This window comes from Lytechinus variegatus, chromosome 13 (assembly GCF_018143015.1).
Source record: "Lytechinus variegatus isolate NC3 chromosome 13, Lvar_3.0, whole genome shotgun sequence".
Taxonomy (NCBI): Eukaryota; Metazoa; Echinodermata; class Echinoidea; order Temnopleuroida; family Toxopneustidae; genus Lytechinus; species Lytechinus variegatus.
In genome coordinates, this window is record NC_054752.1 from 31289781 (window position 1) to 31309852 (window position 20072).

At 37.3% G+C, this 20072-nt stretch overlaps 1 protein-coding gene across 1 annotated transcript; it reads left to right on the forward strand.

The window, feature by feature from the left end:
- Positions 1 to 10277: 10277 nt before the first annotated feature.
- LOC121425914 lies at positions 10278 to 19340 on the forward strand. The gene is made up of 3 exons (XM_041622022.1): positions 10278 to 10627; positions 16851 to 17109; positions 17773 to 19340. Exons 1-3 carry the CDS (start codon positions 10366 to 10368, stop codon positions 17843 to 17845), a joined length of 594 nt encoding a protein of 197 aa, XP_041477956.1. The 5' UTR covers positions 10278 to 10365; the 3' UTR covers positions 17846 to 19340.
- Positions 19341 to 20072: the final 732 nt, after the last annotated feature.

A 20072-nucleotide genomic window follows, 5' to 3' on the forward strand; every position in this document is an offset into this window, starting at 1 on the left:
ATTTTGTTAAAATCTGTCACAAAATTTGATTTTTTTTTTGTGTAATAAAAATGTCGATATTTTTGCTAGCATGGTTCGCTCGCAACTTTTATTTTTTATATACAGATATATTTTGCCCGATACGACATATTCTGGCTCCCTCGAAATTTTGGGCTCATTCCACCACTGCGCACGACTTTGGGAACGACTGGTGACCATTTTTCCGATGCTAAATGAGATATTTAGTAATCTATAAATTTACTTTCATTAGCTATACTTTTCAAGTAAAATCTTTGTAGATTTATAAATCAAAATTATTATTTCTAAAAGACGATATAGGATCACCAGCCATGTGTATATTACACAAACGCTACGTCCATACAGTTATCGCTATGCGTCAACGAAAAATGGCCATGACGCAGCAGGAGTTGCTACAGCGTATTGAGAGCGTAGCGATAACTTCTATTGACGTGGCATAGTCTGCATGATCTCCGGAGGCCCATTTTCCGCTACGTGGACTTTGAACATGTCCAAAGTCCGCGTAGCAGGAGCGACAACAGAACAGAGAGTCGTAATAACGCAGCAAGGACCTCCTTAGGACCTACTTTTACTAACAGCTCGAACGATGTAGCATAGACGTGATGGAACGGAAAGTACGTGCAACAACTCTGTCTATGTCTACTGCGCGGCCGCCAAGCACATTCAGTTGTCGCTACGTCCTATATCAGGTGAAGTTCCAACTACTTTGTTGAAATTCCACAGCATCCGGCGCCAGCTTCATTTAATTTTCAAAAAAATGTGAAGTTTGTCAAGTTCATGCTTCGTCCCCACCATGTCCTTGTGAAGTTCCCACTAGGTTTATTTTGCGCCAAAAGCGGACTATGCTGCGTCGAAGAGGTTCCCGCTACGTTCTGACTACTTCCAGCAGATTGTGCGACTTGTTGTACCTTGGTCTATTTGGACGTAGCGCCAACTAGGTGTGCGTGATGGCCGCGTAGTGGTCGCGTAGTAGCAGTAGACATGGACAGAGATTTTGCCACGTTCTTCCCGTGACCTCTACGTCTATGCTACGTCGGTGGGGTTGTTAGTAGGTCCTATACGGCGTCATTACTACGCGCTGTTCAGACAGCGTTTCCGCTACGTGGACTTTGGACATGTTCATAGTCCACGTGGCGGTAAATTGGTCTCCGGAGATCATGCAGACTATGCTACGTCAACAACAGTTCTCGCTATACTGTCAGTATACGCTTTAGCATTTCCCACTGCGTCATGGCGTTTTTTTTAATGCAGAAAGAACTGCATGGACGTAGCGTTGGTGTTATGGGGGTATCAGTTGGGTCTATGTCCAAATAAACGAGACAAAGCAAGTAGCGCAATCTGCTGGATGCAGTCAGAACGATACGGGAACCGCTTAGACGCAGCATGGACCGGTTCTGCGCTCAGAATAAACTTAGTGGGAACACCGGACACGCAAAATAAACCCCACAAAGACGTTGCGCGGACTTAGCACGCATGTGAAAATTTCACATCTTTCGAGAAAATCAAACGAAGTTGGTGCCACGTCCTAGGGTTTCTTTTGAACTTCAAGAACGAGCGGGAACTTCATCTGGTGTAAAGGGGGTGTAACGATCGGCTATAAGAAACGACCCCGGAGTTATCTTTCGAAAATATATACAGAGAATTATTTATTCTAATGTGGACAGTCCAACCTCTTATAAATAACTTATAATTCAAAGCCTTGTACTTATATTAAAAACAACTTAATGTGAAATATAGTGGAATCACGAAACGGAATTTACCAAGAGTCAAGCATAAAACTGTGGCGTACATCATTGGAATAACCTTCGAATGACCCATACCCTGCAAGAAAAAAGAGGAAGATATTATGGTATTAGCGGGGTTGGAGATAGTATATCCAAAATGCGTCATCTTTTTCTTGTCTATAAAGGAGGGATATGATATAAGGTAACACTGTCTTTCAATCCTCTTCCTTATGCCGCAGTCACATTTCCCTACGGCGAGTCTGAAACAGCCGTTTTATTCATTTTCATTCGAACCACCTATTATGTAGCTGGTGCAAAAAAATGTTGAAACGGCCGTTTTCCACCCGCCGTATTAGAAGTGACTGCGCCATTATTCTGTTTTTTAATTCCCTCATGTTTTTCTTCCTGTCCCAGAATGTGTACAACGTTTTAAGAAATAAATGCAATGAAATTCAATGTTCTTGGAATATTAGAAATCATCATTACATGCGCTTGCGATCGTCAGACGCGTTGTTCATATATATAAGCTTTATGAGGAAATGAAAGTAACGGTCTGAAACGAGTACTCGTCCAAAATAAATTATTCTTTGCAAACATGCATGATGACGTTTGATGTATGTCTCGATTCCCTGCGAAATCAAAATCGTTTGTCTGATTCTAGAAAGTGGAATCTTTATCAGACATACACAAATAAAATATAGTGAGACACATAATCAACATGCCAGTGAACCAGTAAAAAAGAATGGTTATAAACAGTGGCGTAACTACGGGGGGCATGGGGGGCACGTGCCCCCATATCTGCTGGCCAAAAAAAAACGGGGAAAAGGAGAAAAAGAGGGAGAAAGACAAAGAAACGTAGTGGGAAAGAAGAAATTATTTTTTATTATAATGTTATAATTGTGTTATGTTATATTACAAAAGAATTTTTTTCTTCATAATTTTACGAAACATAATTTGCACTGGGCCTATGTCTTTATAGTTCCTGGTGCTCGTATTGTTTGTTTAACGAGATATATACTCCCGTTTTCAAGTCGATATACACCAAATATATTTCCACGCACTTCATGTTTTTATTGTTTTATGTGACATATGCTTCTTTTTCATAAATAATTAACGTGATTGCCCAATTTTAAGGCCTTAATATGAAATATTGCCTGTCCGCATTCGCATTAGTGGATTAGTGAGATATGTCTGCTCTTCGTGTATTCCTAAAATCAGTCCTTTAAATGTCCATTTTCTGATCTAAATATAAAATAATTTCAGCTCGCGCTTCGCGCTCGCATCATTTGGTTAGTGAAATAAGTATGGTCTTAGTGAATTCTTACAAACAAGCCTTAGAAAGCTCCCCAAAGGTCTAAATTTCCTAAATTTTCAGCTCGCGCTTCGCGCTCGCAATATTCGATTAGTGAGATGCGTATGTTCATCATCATTACAAAGACTACAAATGCTTCACGGGTTTAGATGTACTTCTTACAAAATCAACAAGCGCTTGACACTCGCATTAGATGACTTTGGTGAGATATGTATACTCTTGATGGATTCCTAAAATACAGTCCTTAAAATGTCCCTTTTTGAGGTCAATATACAAAAAAATTTCAGCTCGCGCTTCGCGCTCGCATTGTTTGTTTAGAGAAAGGTACGTATCATGATTACAAAAAATTGCTAATGTCCCTTTTTAGGTTTGAATACCAAAAATGTTCAGCTCGCGTTTCGCGCTCGCATGAGTGAGGCACATATCCGTTTAATGGCACTGTCCTTAAAATGCCTCTATTAGGTCAGTATACTTAGCAACTGAGCGCGCTTTTTGCGCGCAATAAGTAACCAAATTTTTTGCTGGTGCCCCCAATGCCGTGACCCACGGTACGCCACTGGTTATAAATAAAAATATTTATTTTCCAAGATGTTGCTTATTGGGCAGCTAACAACATTATTATGATATTTCCTCACTTTTTTTACTATCCTTTCTCCAGAAAAATTATCGAGCTAATGAAAGGGTCTCATTAAAGGTCAAGTCCACCCCAGAAAAATGTTGATTTGAATCAATAGATAAAAATCAATCGAGCATATCGCTGAAAATTTCAGCATAATCGGATGTTAAATAAGAAAGTTATGACATTTTGAAATTTTTCTTATTTTTCGGAAAATAGTTATATGGACAAATCAGTGATATGCAAGTGAGAGAATCGATGATGTCCCTCACTCACTATTTCTTTTGTTTCTTATTGTTTTGAATTATACATTTCATTTAGCACAGATTTGACTATAATGACCGACTTGACGGAGCCATAAAATGTCAAAACAATGTTCCACATGTTCAGGAAAGAATAAGACTTTGGTTCACATTACAATGGGGAGAAAATTAAAATATTTCATATTTAATACAATAAAATATAAAATAACTACATGTCGTGAGTGAATGATGCCATCCGTCCCCTCATGTGAAATTAAGCGAAAATTAAAAAGTCATAACTTTCTTAATTATTCAACATCCGATTTTGATGAAATTTTCAGTGTTGCGCTTATTGATTTTTTCTTATTTTATTCAAATAAACTTTCTCCTGGGGTAGACTTGTCCTTTAACATATTTAAAAAGGCCGGCAATTTAGTCAAGTCCGTTGAAGTTCTTTGGAAGATAGAAGAAAGCGGTTATGTCGTGAGTTTGCACTGTCCGTAGTAAATAATGTTAATACCACTAATTGGATCTTGGATCAAGAAAAGAAAGTAAATACATGCTCAGGAAAAACTGGAATTAGGCGCAAGTGCAATACTATAAGAGATGCCAAAATAGTGCAATACCTTTTATGATAAATCTTTAAAATTCACAATAATTCAATACTTTAATTCTTAATATGTCTGTCCTTGCACTATTTTTTACCAGTGTTTCATGGTCACCTTCATTTTTACTTCATTATTTTAATGTAATTTACACATTTTCCGTAATTATTTTTTTATTATGTGTTAGCCATTAGTTTGGTGATTCTAACAAATATCATATGCAATTTTTTATTTAAAAAATTAAGAGTAGGTTCTTAGAATTTACTATGAACTGAATAGTCCTTACAGTTTAATATATATAATGGTCCTGTAGGCTTTATACGTACTTGTAAGTTACGCGCAAGTTTCGGGTAAATTTTTAGGGCAGAAAGGAGGGCCAAGAATAAATGACCGGGTCAGTGTCGTGTAAGCAAGCTGATAGCCGCCAACATCAATAATATTTAGCGAAGCAAAAACAAACCGAAACATTTCATTCATGATAACGAATTGGTGCATTATTCCAATATAATCACAAATGGATGTAAAGACTAAATTATTTCGGACTATTCAATTCAAAATGGTGCTTTCAATATGCCAATTTCTTTCTATTCATTTTGGCTCAAGCCCATTCGACATTCTAGACGAAGGGTCAGTGTTAGGTGAAGCATGGACGTAAAATAGCATTTTCAGTGCTATGTGATCAGGAGAAACGACTGAAGAATCTATTTAAAAGAAAAAAGCAAATGTTGATCCAGAAAACGTTTACATTTTTACATCACCTTTTGGCAAACTATTTTACGCTTTTAAAAAGGTCAAAATCCCACTTGAGTTTATTTGCAACGAACCATTTAGAGGGATGTTTTCTTGGTTGGAGATTTGTGATTTGCACTGCTACTGTTGAGAAAAGGTAACTGAGGATCCGAAAACTTGAGAAAATGCAGTAACACTAACCGTAATTTGTCAATAAATAATGTGAATATATAAAATACCTCTACACTTTTATTCGGAAACAGCAGAAATCAAGCAGTTAACTGGAATGGCGATATTTTAAAATCGATAATCTGCACAATTTTCGTAAGAGAATTCTTTATAATTATTAAGATACCAACCGGAATCGGTTGCGCACAGATGAAACCAGTTGAAACTTCTAGTTGTCTTTTGATGTTGACCCTGCCACTTCTTGAAATTTGGGTACTTTGGAGCAGCAAACGATCGTCTTCTGATGATGATTGTACTTTCTAAATAATCTTGATTCTCCTTGAATTCAATCGAAATGTTTCAAACATTCTTAGAATTTCGTAACAGTAATGAAATATAAGCTATCGGAACGCACCTCGAAAGTCGTACTTAACAGTTTTACGAAGTAGAAGTCTTTGTTGTCGACATGAACAATCTTTGCAACGAGCATGGCCGTACGCAGCAGAGGGCAGGGGAAGTTGCCCCCAAGAAAATTTGGAATCTTGCAATTATTTCACTGAAAATCGTCACAAAGTTCTCCAAATTTGTGCACAAAATCCTTAACTTTCATTTTTAATAATACAAAAGTGTCCCCACGCTCCCTCTCTTTCAATTTTCGAAAATTGTTACTCTTCTTGCCCCCCCCCCCGGAAAAAAAATGCGTACTGCCATGGCGTCTTCTAAGATCATGACAAGCACATTAAACAAAAACTGTTCGAATTGAGAGATGAATGTACTTTACTACAGTAATAAAAGTAACAGAACCTGACTACACTCTCGGAAAATAATGGAGAATGAAGATAAATCGTGTCTGATCAAGAGGCTCCTTGTCTGATATTGCATTCATTACAAGCCATAAAAGGGTTAATGCACTTTAGTCTAGTCGGAAATAGGGGTAATTACCATCCACCCCCATATTCTGAAGAGCTTTTTTTTGCATTGCCTGAAGTGTCTGGTTAGTGAATCTTGATGTTTCCTTTGCTAAATCGTATCCCACGTCGTTCCAAATTGGCAAATTTGGCGGCCATCTTGGATTTTTCATGAAAATCAATTATTCTCATACATTTTGCACATAAGGAAAATCTTAAATGAATAAGGATTTTTACTATAGTTTAGTATAGTAAAAACTGTTTTCTGGACAATCTGGCTAATAATTTTTGAAAAAAAAATGAGAATTTATGCCAAAACTTGCATGTTTTTGTCAAAAATTTGCATGTGTATTGATGTCTACCTGTTTTATCATAAACATCAACAACTGATGCAAAATATCAGCTATTGAAACAATTACTATGTTAATGAAACCACTTGGAAAAATTAGAGGAGGCATTGTTCTGCCTGTTTCATGCAATTACGTTCGGACAACTTAAAGCATAGTCCCGCAAGAGCCCGTCGAAGGTACTCCTTCCCTTATACATGACTATTTAAAATATCGTGCTTTTTGGAGCCCAAATTTGGCAAAATGGTGATTCGGAATTTTTTTATATTTGAAATCGATTGGAGACAGAAAGGTAGGGGTTTTTTCTATCAGCTTCATATAAAGAATTGCTGGCACAGCAATGCCTACTCCCTCAGGGGGCTGCCGAACTATCCCATATCTCTTAATCATGTTTTGTCAATTTCTTGGAAAATTCGCTATTTTGGAGCCCCGTGGAGGAAAAGGGTGTTTCTGCCTTGCAGTAAAAAGCCACATTTGTTGTTGTGTAATCATTTGGAGACAGCGACATATAAACACGAACTAGAACACTGAAGCATGGCCCCTTCAGGGGCTGCTGAAGTCACCCAACCTTTATTCGTATTTTGCCTATTTCTTGGAAAAAAAATCGCCATTTTAGAGCCCCATTGAGGCAAATGCGCTTCTGCTATATAAAGTAGAATCACTTTTATTTTCTTAAAACCACTTGGAGACAAAAGAGTAGATTCCTGTATCAGCTACGTTTAAACAAGTGCTGACACAGCAGAGCCTACTCCCTCAGGGGGCTTTCGAAGTCACCCCCATTCATTTATCGTGTTTTGTCTTTCTCTTGGAGAATTCGCCATTCTGAAACACCTATGGGGCAAAACGCGTTTCTGCAATATATTAAACCCACTTTTATTCATTTGAAACCACTTGCAGACGAAAGGGTAAATTTTCTTCTATCAGCTACATATAAAGATGTAATTGGTTATATACCAGTTGGCGTTTACCAGCAAAACGCTGTCCTGCCGAGCTCCTATGGGAGTTACCAGAAACAGAAAGAAGTGCTTGCACAGCGAATCCTAACCCCTCAGGGGGCTGTGCCGAGGTCACCCACCCATTTTCGGTATTTAACCTATAATTATTATGGGAAAATATGCCATTTTCGAGCCCCCGTTAAGGTAAAAAAAATTTACTTCAAATTAGAGCCACTTTTATTTGTTGAAACTTCCTGGAGACGGAAGAGTAGACTTTTCTATCAGCTATATATAAAGAAGTGCTGGCACAGCAATGCCTCCCCCCCCCCCTCGGTGGCTGTCAACGTTACCCACCCCTATTCCATATTTTGCCTATTCATGGGAAAATCAACCATTTTGGAGGCAAAAAGACATTTTCTATATAGTAACACCTTCCAAAGACTAACATGAGTTCTCACCCGTAATTAATTTCTTGTCCTAATTTCTTACGTTGCGCTGTCACACCTTGGCGTTTTAGACAGCGTATGCCCGACGTATGAGGAATTGGGCGAATACGCTGGCGTACCTCGAATACGTTACGGGTAAGTTTTGCATACGTTAAGAGTACGCTAAAACACGCTGGTATACGTCGTCATACGGCGAGGTCGTCGAAAAATTTTGTGCAAGCACAAAATTTTTCGACGTATGCCAGCGTATGGCTCATACGTCCCGCATACGCGGGCCATAAGTTGTAGGCAAGTTACGCGATCGTTGATACACGTTGACACACGTTACTCGTAAATTACTCATAAGTCGATGTACGGCGAGATAATGTCCAGTACCCTAAAACTTACTTCTAACCTATGAGTAACGTGCTTTGAACGTATGTGTAACTTAACTCCAACGTATATTGACGTATGAAGACGTGCTCCGGACGACCACAAAACTTACTGAACGTGTTTATAACTTACAGCTACCGTATAATGGCGTATTGACGTTTATAGGAATTGGTATATAAAGGTGGGGTTCACATGAGTTTTCTTCGGCATGGCGGTGGTGTTGATACGGTGATGTATCGTGCGGTTATGATTTGAATAGTCGAGCGGCAGCCTTTTTATAGGCTACGACACGTGTACGTCAGCGATACGCTGCCGCGCGCTATGCGTAAGTTAGGCTATCGTAGGGCATAAGTTGTGTACGCCAGCAATACGCTAAGCATTCATTGGAATACGTTTCTTATAAGTTAACGAAGTGTTCGATATAAGTTACTAATACGTTATGTATACGTCCAACTCGTTATGAATACGCTAAGTATACGCCCAGAGTTGAAAAAAAATCAAAGTTCAGCGTATGCCGACGTTTTAGAGAAATTTTGATACGTCGGGCATACGCTGTCTAAAACGCCAAGGTGTGACACCACCATTATCTGTCCGAATGAAAACGGGTTTGGGTTCTCTGGGAAGGTCCTATTCAGAGTGTGGCGACGCTTTCTATGCGTACATGTTAAACCATTTACAAAATAAACGTTCGAAATATTGAAATGAGCAGCAATATAGAGGGTATCCGAATCATTAAAAGGGTGAAATAAATATATTGATATCCTGAATACTGAAACCTAATGATTATTCATCTCGTTGATATTTCCAGATAATCTTAGTTTCAGAGGATGCAAAAATACGTCTTAACGCAGCTGTTGCGCCCTCTATTTATATGTGACGACATGTTAACTCTTCGAAAATATTTATACATGGACGGACCATTCAAAAGTCTGTGAAGACAATGATAATTTTGCTCTTCACAGAAGCACGGAAACGAAGAATATACATTTAAAGTACACATATACTCATTTTGGACCTAAACTTCATGTTGTCTTTTTAATTACACTTTCCCATTCTTTTATGGATACACAGAAATCAAAGTTTGTTGGTCTTATGACGGAACGTTTTTGGATAGACATTGTTTTTATATTTATTTTTTTACTATTAGTGCTGTTAGACAAGTGGACAGTAGGCCTATATATACGAAATTGATGTAGCTTAACTGGAAATTAGACAAAAAAAGTTTCATGGGATAAGTGACAATCGGCTCAAATTGTGAGTAGAAAAGAAGAAACGGAAAGCAAACGAAGCAGATTTTAACCAAACGACAGTTTACCTTTTGATCTCTGCGTGCTTTCGCCATACACCGGATCACCTATCGCACATGGAAAATTATAAACTATACTTGTACAGAACCAGGGAGTCTCCGCACAGCGACGTACAGAGGATTCGTAAACGGATAAAAAGTATTTACAAATGCTATTCATGACAAAGAGCTACCAAGAAGTCTTTGTCGAAAATTGGTGGAACAGCAATTTCATCCAGGACTCTGGACAAACGATTACTTGCTATTTTTTCGTCAACTTATAGGACAAAACTACTGCTCAGATTCACTTATGATTGTCGACAGATACCTCCCAGCTGATACATGTCATTTGACGGCATTTTCAATAGATTTACTGTGTTCTTGAATTGTCGGTACGTTGCAGAGCGAAAACTACTTAACAGGCCTACTGTTCGTTCTTTTCGTCATTCCACTATTTCGGGGCCATTGTTCCGTCACATTGGTCATACAGCTAACGACACGTGACACCAACGAGGTCACGTGAATACTATTATCAATCTATCTCTCGATACTGCTTCAGCGATCATTTCTTGAGATCGAATTCGAAAATCGTCGCCCGTGTCGTGTCAAGCACATTTTTCAATCATTATAGACGGAAATTATACCAAAAAGGAAAATAATGAGGAGAACCGCCAGTGTACTCGTTTTAGTGTTTAATATCGAATTCTTTTCGGTATTCTTTCTGTCCGCGATTGATTTAAGAGTCTATGGACGTCCGATGCGATGGACAAAAAGGGATCTATGTCAGGCAATTCCCAGCCCGGCTGATTTGGCTGCGGTTCCGCACAACGTGCCCTTAGAAAATACTACTTTTGCTCCGTTATTTCTTTATAAGCAGAAGTTGGAGCTAGTCAACTATTTTCATCACAAGACCGTCTTTGGTAAGTTTCATCTTCACGAAGTTGATAATGATGATATCTGCATGACATCTAAAATCATAGGAATCGCATTGAATGAATTTGAATTAATGTTGACTTTAAACAAAGCTTGATATCATCGGAAGATTGATGTCTGGGATTTTGTATGAATTTGTATGTTAGCATATAGTAAGTCATATTTATTTAATATTCAAATCGTTCAAAATAAAGGAATGATATTAAACGATAGAACGTACAGGACATATCTGAGTAAATAGAAGACAAGAAGACAGGACGTACAATACAATAACAAAATACCATGTACAAAGTAAAGATGTCTGTAAATGAATAGTTGCAAAAGTATGATAGAAGTATGCCGAGAACAGGATCTAAAGAAAATACAACAATATGAAAAGGAAACGAACACTAATTATTTGAAATTGCATCCTTTCGTATCATAACAAATAATATTGTTAAGGCTTTTAGATGATTCTTTTTTTTAAATCAACTTTTTTTATCCCTCTTTTAAATGTCATTCATGGTTTGTTCTAGATTTTTTTGTACATTATAATGTCTATGAATAAAGGCCAAACTCGTTTTTTTTGTCTTTAGCAAAGTTACATTAGATGAAAAAGGTAATTTTTAGGATTTTCATGTATTTATCTAAACAAATATACCTTGGGAGAAACAAAATAAACACACACGAAATATTTTTAAGTGTATTTCGCAATCAATCATATTTTTGTGAGAGATGAATATACTCTTCAATATAAACATTGCAAATCATAAGCATATTAGTGATTCTATTTTTGCGATATGGAGGGGGGGCGGATATAACACCATTGTACCTTACATGGTGCAATCACACATATGAAACCAACTTCAAATCGCCCGGTGGTATACCTTTCGTGATAACGTAATATCTTTGGTCGCTCTGGAGTACGTTTCGCCATTCTGACTGAGCATTATTTTGAAGAAAGATCTAACCGCAAACACTGATGTTCAATTGAATTATTGAAAATGAGTCACATTACCTGATGACAAAAACCACTGCGAAATTAGATTTGTCTAATTATGTTGGTCCTCGATGGGAGCCGGTTATAGTCACCTCTACTTCTACCTGATTACCCCCACCCTTATACGGGGCACGATCCGCTGGCGCCCGCTTGGCATCGATTGGAAATCTCGGACTCGTCTTTTCATAATTCTAGTAATATAACAGTTTGTTGTGACTCAGTTTAATGCCACAGTCATACCAAGGGAAGTGACTCCAGGGGGGTGTTTCACAAAGATTTAAGTATGACTTAGGTCGCACTTAAATGTCGACGCGTACATGATATGCAACGCGCAATCTTATTGATCAATACGCACTAGTGCGCGTCCTCTTGGCATGATTTGACCAATGCTGTCATGCCTTTTAAACTGCGCGTAACTAGGCATTTAAGTGCGACTCTAAGTCATACTTAAATCTTTGTGAAACACCCCCAGACCGATCAAAGCTATCATGTTATTTCCAATGACTTACCGTCGGTCGGTTTGGAGTCGGTTTCGTTGGTGTGACCGTATTAATAAGGGTACGTGGCTCAAGATAGAGCTGGAAGGAGGGATGGGTGTAGGCGCAATTACGATGTGAGGAGGGAGTTATCAAAAGCAGACCTGGGGCTGTTTCATAAAGCTGTTCGTTAAGCTATGAATGACTTTAAGAACGACTGGTGATCCTATATTGTGGTAAATGGTATATTCATTTGCGATGGTTACGCACGTATGGCAAGCCGTATTGATATATATTGTGATTTTGTGATATCACGAATTCGAATTACTGATATCACGAATTCGAATTACTGATATCACTAATTCGATTTAGTGATATCACTAATTCGATTTAGTGATATCACCAAATCGAATTAGTGATATCACTAATTCCCATATGTTTTTCACACAAATCCCTTTTTTGATATCAAGAAATAGAATTTGTGATATCACTAAATCGAATTAGTGATATCACAAATTCGAATTTGTGATATCACTAAATGAATTTGTGATATCAAAAATTCGAATTAGTGATATCACTAATTCGAATTAGTGATATCACTAATTTGATTTAGTGATATCACTAATTCGAATTAGTGATATCACAAAATGACAAAAGAAATTTAGCACTCATGTTGTGAAAGATATCGCTTTGATTTCGAGCTTTACCTCAGTGCTAGAATTCACGTGGTATTTTGAGCTTTACTTTAGTGCTAGAATTCACGTGGTATTTTGAGCTTTACTTTAGTGCTAGAATTCACGTGGTATTTTGAGCTTTACTTTAGTGCTAGAATTCACGTGGTATTTTGAGCTTTACTTTAGTGCTGGAATTCACGTGGTATTTTGAGCTTTACTTTAGTGCTAGAATTCACGTGGTATTTTGAGCTTTACTTTAGTGCTAGAATTCACGTGGTATTTTGAGCTTTACTTTAGTGCTAGAATTCACGTGGTATTTTGAGCTTTACTTTAGTGCTAGAATTCACGTGGTATTTTGAGCTTTACTTTAGTGCTAGAATTCACGTGGTATTTTGAGCTTTACTTTAGTGCTAGAATTCACGTGATATTTTGAGCTTTACTTTAGTGCTCAAATTCAGCTCTGTTTCTATCGCTAGTTTAGCGTTTTAATTCACTTGGTATTTATTACATTGATGCAAAAAATAACCTGTGATCTAAACCTTTACATTAGTGCAATAATTCAGTTCTGATTTTTTTTTTGCACTTTATTCGTTTAAATCGATTGGCAACATATCAAGAATGAAATTAAGGATATGTTGCCAATTTCTATGTAATCATTCAGTATTCTCTTTTGACGTATGATATTTTGAGGTTTGTTTTTTTATTACAAAAAATGAACAACTTATACTTTATTTGCATTTTTATGGTTGAAATTTAGTTTTGAGTGGCACATTAGACAAAAAAAATGAACGCTAATTGTGCAAAAATTGGCAACATATCAGTAATTCATTTCGTGATATGTTGCCAATTTGTTGTTTTTAAATATTATTATTATTTCTTCGACATCTCGTCTACTACACACTCCTGTCAGTGCAGTGGGTGCTGTAGCCAGGTCTAGGCCTATGCATTTGATTGAGTGTAGGCCTAGATCTATGCCTCGTTCTTAAAACGTTCGTTCGTGTGTAAACAAATGGACAGGCTGGATAAGAAAGTGCATGATTAGCACCCCATTTTGGTCTAATTTATCGTAGTAAGCCTACCTGATTTCACTCTTGGTGCACTAAAACGAGGATTTGAACTTGAAGTGGATGCTGCACTAACTCTGCCACTGGCCCTAGCATTCCTGACTCCGCCTCCAGCTCCGGCTCTGTCTTGATGAGCAGAAGTCGAAGACAAAGTAGATCTAGGACTAGATCTAGGCCTACCATCTTCCTCAATCTCAAAAGTACTGCTGCTACGTCTTGTACGAGCACTACCGTTACTACTTGCCTCATGGTCATCATCAACATCATGTTCATCCCCTTCCTCGCGCTGGCAGATATCCAACAATTTGTTAACACATTCTTTGAGATAACCATGCATTTCGACAGCGAGACCAGCGGCTACTCTTTCGAGGTTTACTTTCACTGCGTCCAACTTTACCTTCGCCAATACACGTTCATCGTTCAAAATCAGTGTTTCCACTTCTCGCAGAGTTCTACTCATTCTTGAGAGTACGCTGTCTGGTACCACATCATCATTGACATTAGCCGCCATATTACTCAAATTTGGAATTGTCCATAAAACATGAAGAGATAATTAATGATGGATTGGCACATGAAGATTGTGCCTTGTGGCAACGTGAGTGTAGTTTAGCGAGAGTGTGTAGTAGACGCGATGTCGAAAAAATAATAATAATATTTAAAAACAACAAATTGGCAACATATCACGAAATGAATTACTGATATGTTGCCAATTTTTGCACAATTAGCGTTCATTTTTTTGTCTAATGTGCCACTCAAAACTAAATTTCAACCATAAAAATGCAAATAAAGTATAAGTTATTTTTTGTAATAAAAAAAAACAAACCCCAAAATATCATACGTCAAAAGAGAATACTGAATGGTTACATAGAAATTGGCAACATATCCTTAATTTCATTCTTGATATGTTGCCAATCGATTTAAACGAATAAAGTGCCAAAAAAAAAATCAGAACTGAATTATTGCACTAATGTAAAGGTTTAGATCACAGGTTATTTTTTGTATCAATGTAATAAATACCAAGTGAATTAAAACGCTAAACTAGCGATAGAAACAGAGCTGAATTTGAGCACTAAAGTAAAGCTCAAAATACCACGTGAATTCTAGCACTAAAGTAAAGCTCAAAATACCACGTGAATTCTAGCACTAAAGTAAAGCTCAAAATACCACGTGAATTCTAGCACTAAAGTAAAGCTCAAAATACCACGTGAATTCTAGCACTAAAGCAAAGCTCAAAATACCACGTGAATTCTAGCACTAAAGTAAAGCTCAAAATACCACGTGAATTCTAGCACTAAAGTAAAGCTCAAAATACCACGTGAATTCTAGCACTAAAGTAAAGCTCAAAATACCACGTAATTCTAGCACTAAAGTAAAGCTCAAAATACCACGTGAATTCTAGCACTAAAGTAAAGCTCAAAATACCACGTGAATTCTAGCACTGAGGTAAAGCTCGAAATCAAAGCGATATCTTTCACAACATGAGTGCTAAATTTCTTTTGTCATATCACTAATTCGAATTAGTGATATCACTAAATCAAATTAGTGATATCACTAATTCGAATTAGTGATATCACTAAGTCGAATTAATGATATCACAAAATCGTATTAGTGATATCACTAAATGAATTTGTGATATCAAAAATTGGAATTAGTGATATCACATATTCGATTTAGTGATATCACTAATTCGATTTAGTGATATCACTAATTCGATTTAGTGATATCACAAATTCATTTTGTGATATCACAAATTCGAATTAGTGATATCACTAATTTCTATTCATTTACTACACAAACCCCTTTTTTGATATCACGAAATAGAATTCGTGATATCACAAATTCAATTCCTGATATCACTAATTCGAATTTTTGATATCACAAATTCATTTAGTGATATCACAAATTCGAATTTGTGATATCACTAATTCGATTGAGTGATATCACTAATTCGATTTAGTGATATCACGAATTCTATTTCTTGATATCAAAAAAGGGATTTGTGTGAAAAAACATATGGGAATTAGTGATATCACTAATTCGATTTGGTGATATCACTAAATCGAATTAGTGATATCACTAAATCGAATTAGTGATATCAGTAATTCGAATTAGTGATATCAGTAATTCAAATTCGTGATATCACAAAATCACAATATATATCAATACGGCTTGCCATGGTTACGCTCGTAAGAAGGGATCACCAGTCGTTCTTAAAGTCGCTCTTAACTTACGAACAGTTTTATGAAACACCCACCTGATAAAAAGCGGGGTTTTTTATCTACTGACACATTCCAACACATATCTAATACTCTTTTTTCCCCCCCCCCACCCTCACCATTTTTTTATTCGCATGCAAATCACATGAAAGAAGATCGCCCACATTGTTCTTCTACGCGTCGTCGCCCCTCATGTGCTATATACTTTAGATCTAGCAAAGGTTCTGCTGTAATCAATGACGTCAACCATTCATCAAATTATGAACAAAGACTACAATCTTTACAGAAGCACTTAGTTGAATATCAATCACGATTTATCAAAAATTTAGGAGAATGTGGCCCAATTGTGTGGGGTCTTAATCAATTTTCACAAAATTAACATGCAGTCAAACAAAATCTTTAATTAATTAAAATGTGTTGTTTGAGCTACCCCTCCATTGATATTCACAATTTTTTTACAATGTACTAGTATCATTGTGTTCAAGGGTTTAAAGTGATGTTATTGTGTTTTTTAACACGATCGTCGTATTTGTTTGAATTGCCCCTTGTAGAGTGTGATGTATAGCCTATCTATTACAGAAAAAATGACTCGTTTACTTTTATTTGAGAGGGGGACACCGCAAAGAGAATAAGTCCCCATTTTTTTTTTAAATTATGTGCAAACTGTTGCGGAAAAGCAGTTTAGAATCGTAAGCAGGTAAGATCAGATATTGATGTTAGAAAATAACAAATAGGCCCAATTGCCAGAGCTGCACCGCCCTTGACTTTGTTAATGAAAATCAACTCCATTTCTTTCATCAGTTTCAACCATCGAGGAATCAAACGCTCCAGTAGGTATCTACATACCCGAAGCTAGACAGGCAGACGCCGCAACTATCCCGTCGATCAGTGAAACCAATATTGGACGCTTTAAGAGCCCCAGTCCCGATTTGGAAATCTACAAATGCATCGATACCGGTATCCAAATCGTATTGAAGTTCGACGATGATGGGGTAGATGACCACGGTGTGACTTTGGAATGGCACCCGCCCAATGAGGACTTTGGACCCGTAGATATTTAGTGAGTAAAACTTTCCAAGCCAATGTATTATTTTCTTCTCTATACTGTTACCTCTATATGCTGCTACTGCGAGACTACTGTGCTATTACTTCTTCTAACAGTAGGCCTTCCCGTAAACATGGTGATGATGATGGTGATGATGACGACGATGATGATGATGGTGATGATGATGGTGGTGGTGATGATGATGATGATGATGATGATGGTTATGATGGTGATGATGATGATGGTGATGATGACGACGATGATGATGATGGTGAAGATGATGGTGGTGGTGATGATGATGATTATGATGATGATGGTTATGATGATGGTGATGATGATGATGGTGATGATAATGATGATTAATGCTGGTGATGATAATGATAATTAATGATGGTGATGGTTATGGTTATGACGATGTTGATGATAATGGTGATAAATGATGGTGATAATGATGATGATGATGATAAAGGTGATAATGATGATGATGAAGGTGATAATGATGATGGTTATTATAATGATGATTAATGATGGTGTTAATGATGATCGCGATCATCATTAAGATGTTGGCGATGATGGCTGTGGTGGTGGTGATATACATTTTAATTATTATTACATTAATGGCAGTAGTGATGATTAATCTAAAAATAATTGATAATCTTTTCGCCCCTATCTTTGCAGCATCACCAAAATTAGTTACAAGAAGCTGAAACATCGCATTCGACGTCTTGGACAAACGTCCCGTGATCGATGATCTCACACATCTGTGGAAGTCGACGTCTAATCATTACATCGGTCAGAGTCCAAATCGTTAAGAGATATCAACTGAAAGAATATTGGGGGTTTTATTTACCTATATTTTTTCTATTTTTCTTTTGAATACTCCCACGAAATGTAGATAACCCATGTTTTCACCTGTTCCTGCCAACTCAATATTGCCCCCCCCCCCCACTCTCTCATTGATTTTTTTTTGTTATATTCAGTGTAATCTAGATACTCAACCTTTCGAATATTCGACCGATCTCTTTTTTTTCCACCGCCACTTCTCTTTCTGTCTCATCTCATGCAGTTTTCTCTTTAACCCTCTTTATCATGATCTCCCCTCCCTCTCCCCCCCCCCCTCTTGCTATCTCTCTCTCTCTCTCTCTCTACCTCTCTCACACACACACACACACTCTTTCTTCCTCTCTATTTCTAATCCTTTCGTCTTCTCTACTCGTCTTGTGTTAAATGTATGCCTTTTTTTTAATTCTGGCAATAGATTCACCACTTACCCTAGATCTTCGATTTTCCTTCTTTTTCAATACATTTTTCATTCTCCGTCAAAGTTCAATTTTATTCAACATTTTCTGTCATAAATCATTTGAGTTTGGTTTTCCACTGGCTAATAAAAACTCAAATCACCTGTCATTTGTACAGTTGTAGGATATAGGCAGAGAAAATAAATGTTAGCCCAAATCTGATTTTCACGATTTTAGTATCCTATTAAACCCTTTGAACTGGATTAATAAAGTGAGGTGAAATTGATGTGACAACGCAATAGTTTTTAAGAAGTAGGTGATGGCTGTAAATAATATGGAGTGTCATAAACTGTCATTGCAATTGTAGGCCCACTGTTCGACTTCAATATCCATTATTACGGTTACAGAGTACTAGACAAAAAACAAATGCATCCACTATCTAGCTCTCAGTGTTTATGATCCATTTGCCTTTTACCAATGTAAGCCAACATTTCACAGTCTGAAGTCAGCTTCATCTCTGCTCGTGAAAAGCTCTTTGCTCGCTCTTTATCCCCCTACCCCTTTCTCTCTTACACACACGCACACACATACACACTCCCCCATGTACGCACACCCACGTTCCTCACACACTCCCTTTTGTATCATCACACACAATCTTACACAGGGATCCACGTGCAATCCAACCCTGTACCAGCCTCACGCACACGCCATCCTTTGCATACACACACACACACACACCCTCACATTTTTACTTTTCTCTTTTCTGTCTTTTCCCCCATCAATCTCCATCCTTGCCATTCCGTTCTTTTACTGTTCGACCTCTTACTCTATTTCCGATAGACTAGGGATGCATTTGTCGGAATGCATTTATCTAAATATCAATAAAATGTCAAACTTCAATATCAAAAGTCATTTCGCTATAGAATTTGATGTTTGTCTGTACTTTATATGTCACATTCCATTGAAGGACGAATTCCCGTAATACTTTTTTTTATTACACAATCTACCTGGATTTACTTTAAGCGATCCCCCCCCCCCGTGGCGTACCTAGGATTTTTCACAGGGGGGGGGCAAATTAAAAAGAAGAAAAAGGGTCTTAAACCACAAATACCAGAAAAAAAAATGACTGTGACTCGTCAGGGGGTAGACTGCCCCCCCCCCCCCCCCTCTTTTTCACTACACAAGTGGTCACAATTTTTCGATTAGAATCGTGCATCCCCTCTCACCCTCTCTTTCTCTCCCTATCTATCCCACTTCTTCCAATCTCTAATACTTCTCTCATGCCTTTTTAATTATATCAATAGACTTATCCCTTCCATTTTTCACTCTCACCGATTTTTTTTATTTCTTCAAGATTTTATTGTCATTCGGTTTTCTATTCTGTCTTTTATGTCATCAATTTTATATTGAGATTTTCTTTTACGCGTCTCCAGATAATAAAGCAATGTAAAGTAATCAATATCAAAGCAATGTCGGGAAAATATTTAGTACAATATTCTGAATTAATTTTTGATTAGCATTTAATTTCTTTGATTAGGTATGATGACGAGGTTGTTGACGTATAATCTGGCTTTATGATTTCAACAATGACATCAACAATCTTTCACCCCAAACTCGATTTCCCTCTTCAACGCTACTGCACAAAGATACTGATCAATTTGACAATTAGCCACCGAATGAATGTATGCCCGGATTCTGATTCTTTATACCTTAATCTCTATTCGAACGTTATAATTATGG

What these genes read in the sequence shown, in the direction of transcription:
- LOC121425914 (XM_041622022.1), top strand. Translation starts at nt 10,366, where the DNA reads ATGAGGAGAACCGCCAGTGTACTCGTTTTAGTGTTTAATATCGAATTC. An exon ending in TCATCACAAGACCGTCTTTG is followed by an intron (nt 10,628 to 16,850) that starts GTAAGTTTCATC and finishes TTCTTTCATCAG; the next exon opens with TTTCAACCATCGAGGAATCA. An exon ending in TTTGGACCCGTAGATATTTA is followed by an intron (nt 17,110 to 17,772) that starts GTGAGTAAAACT and finishes CTATCTTTGCAG; the next exon opens with CATCACCAAAATTAGTTACA.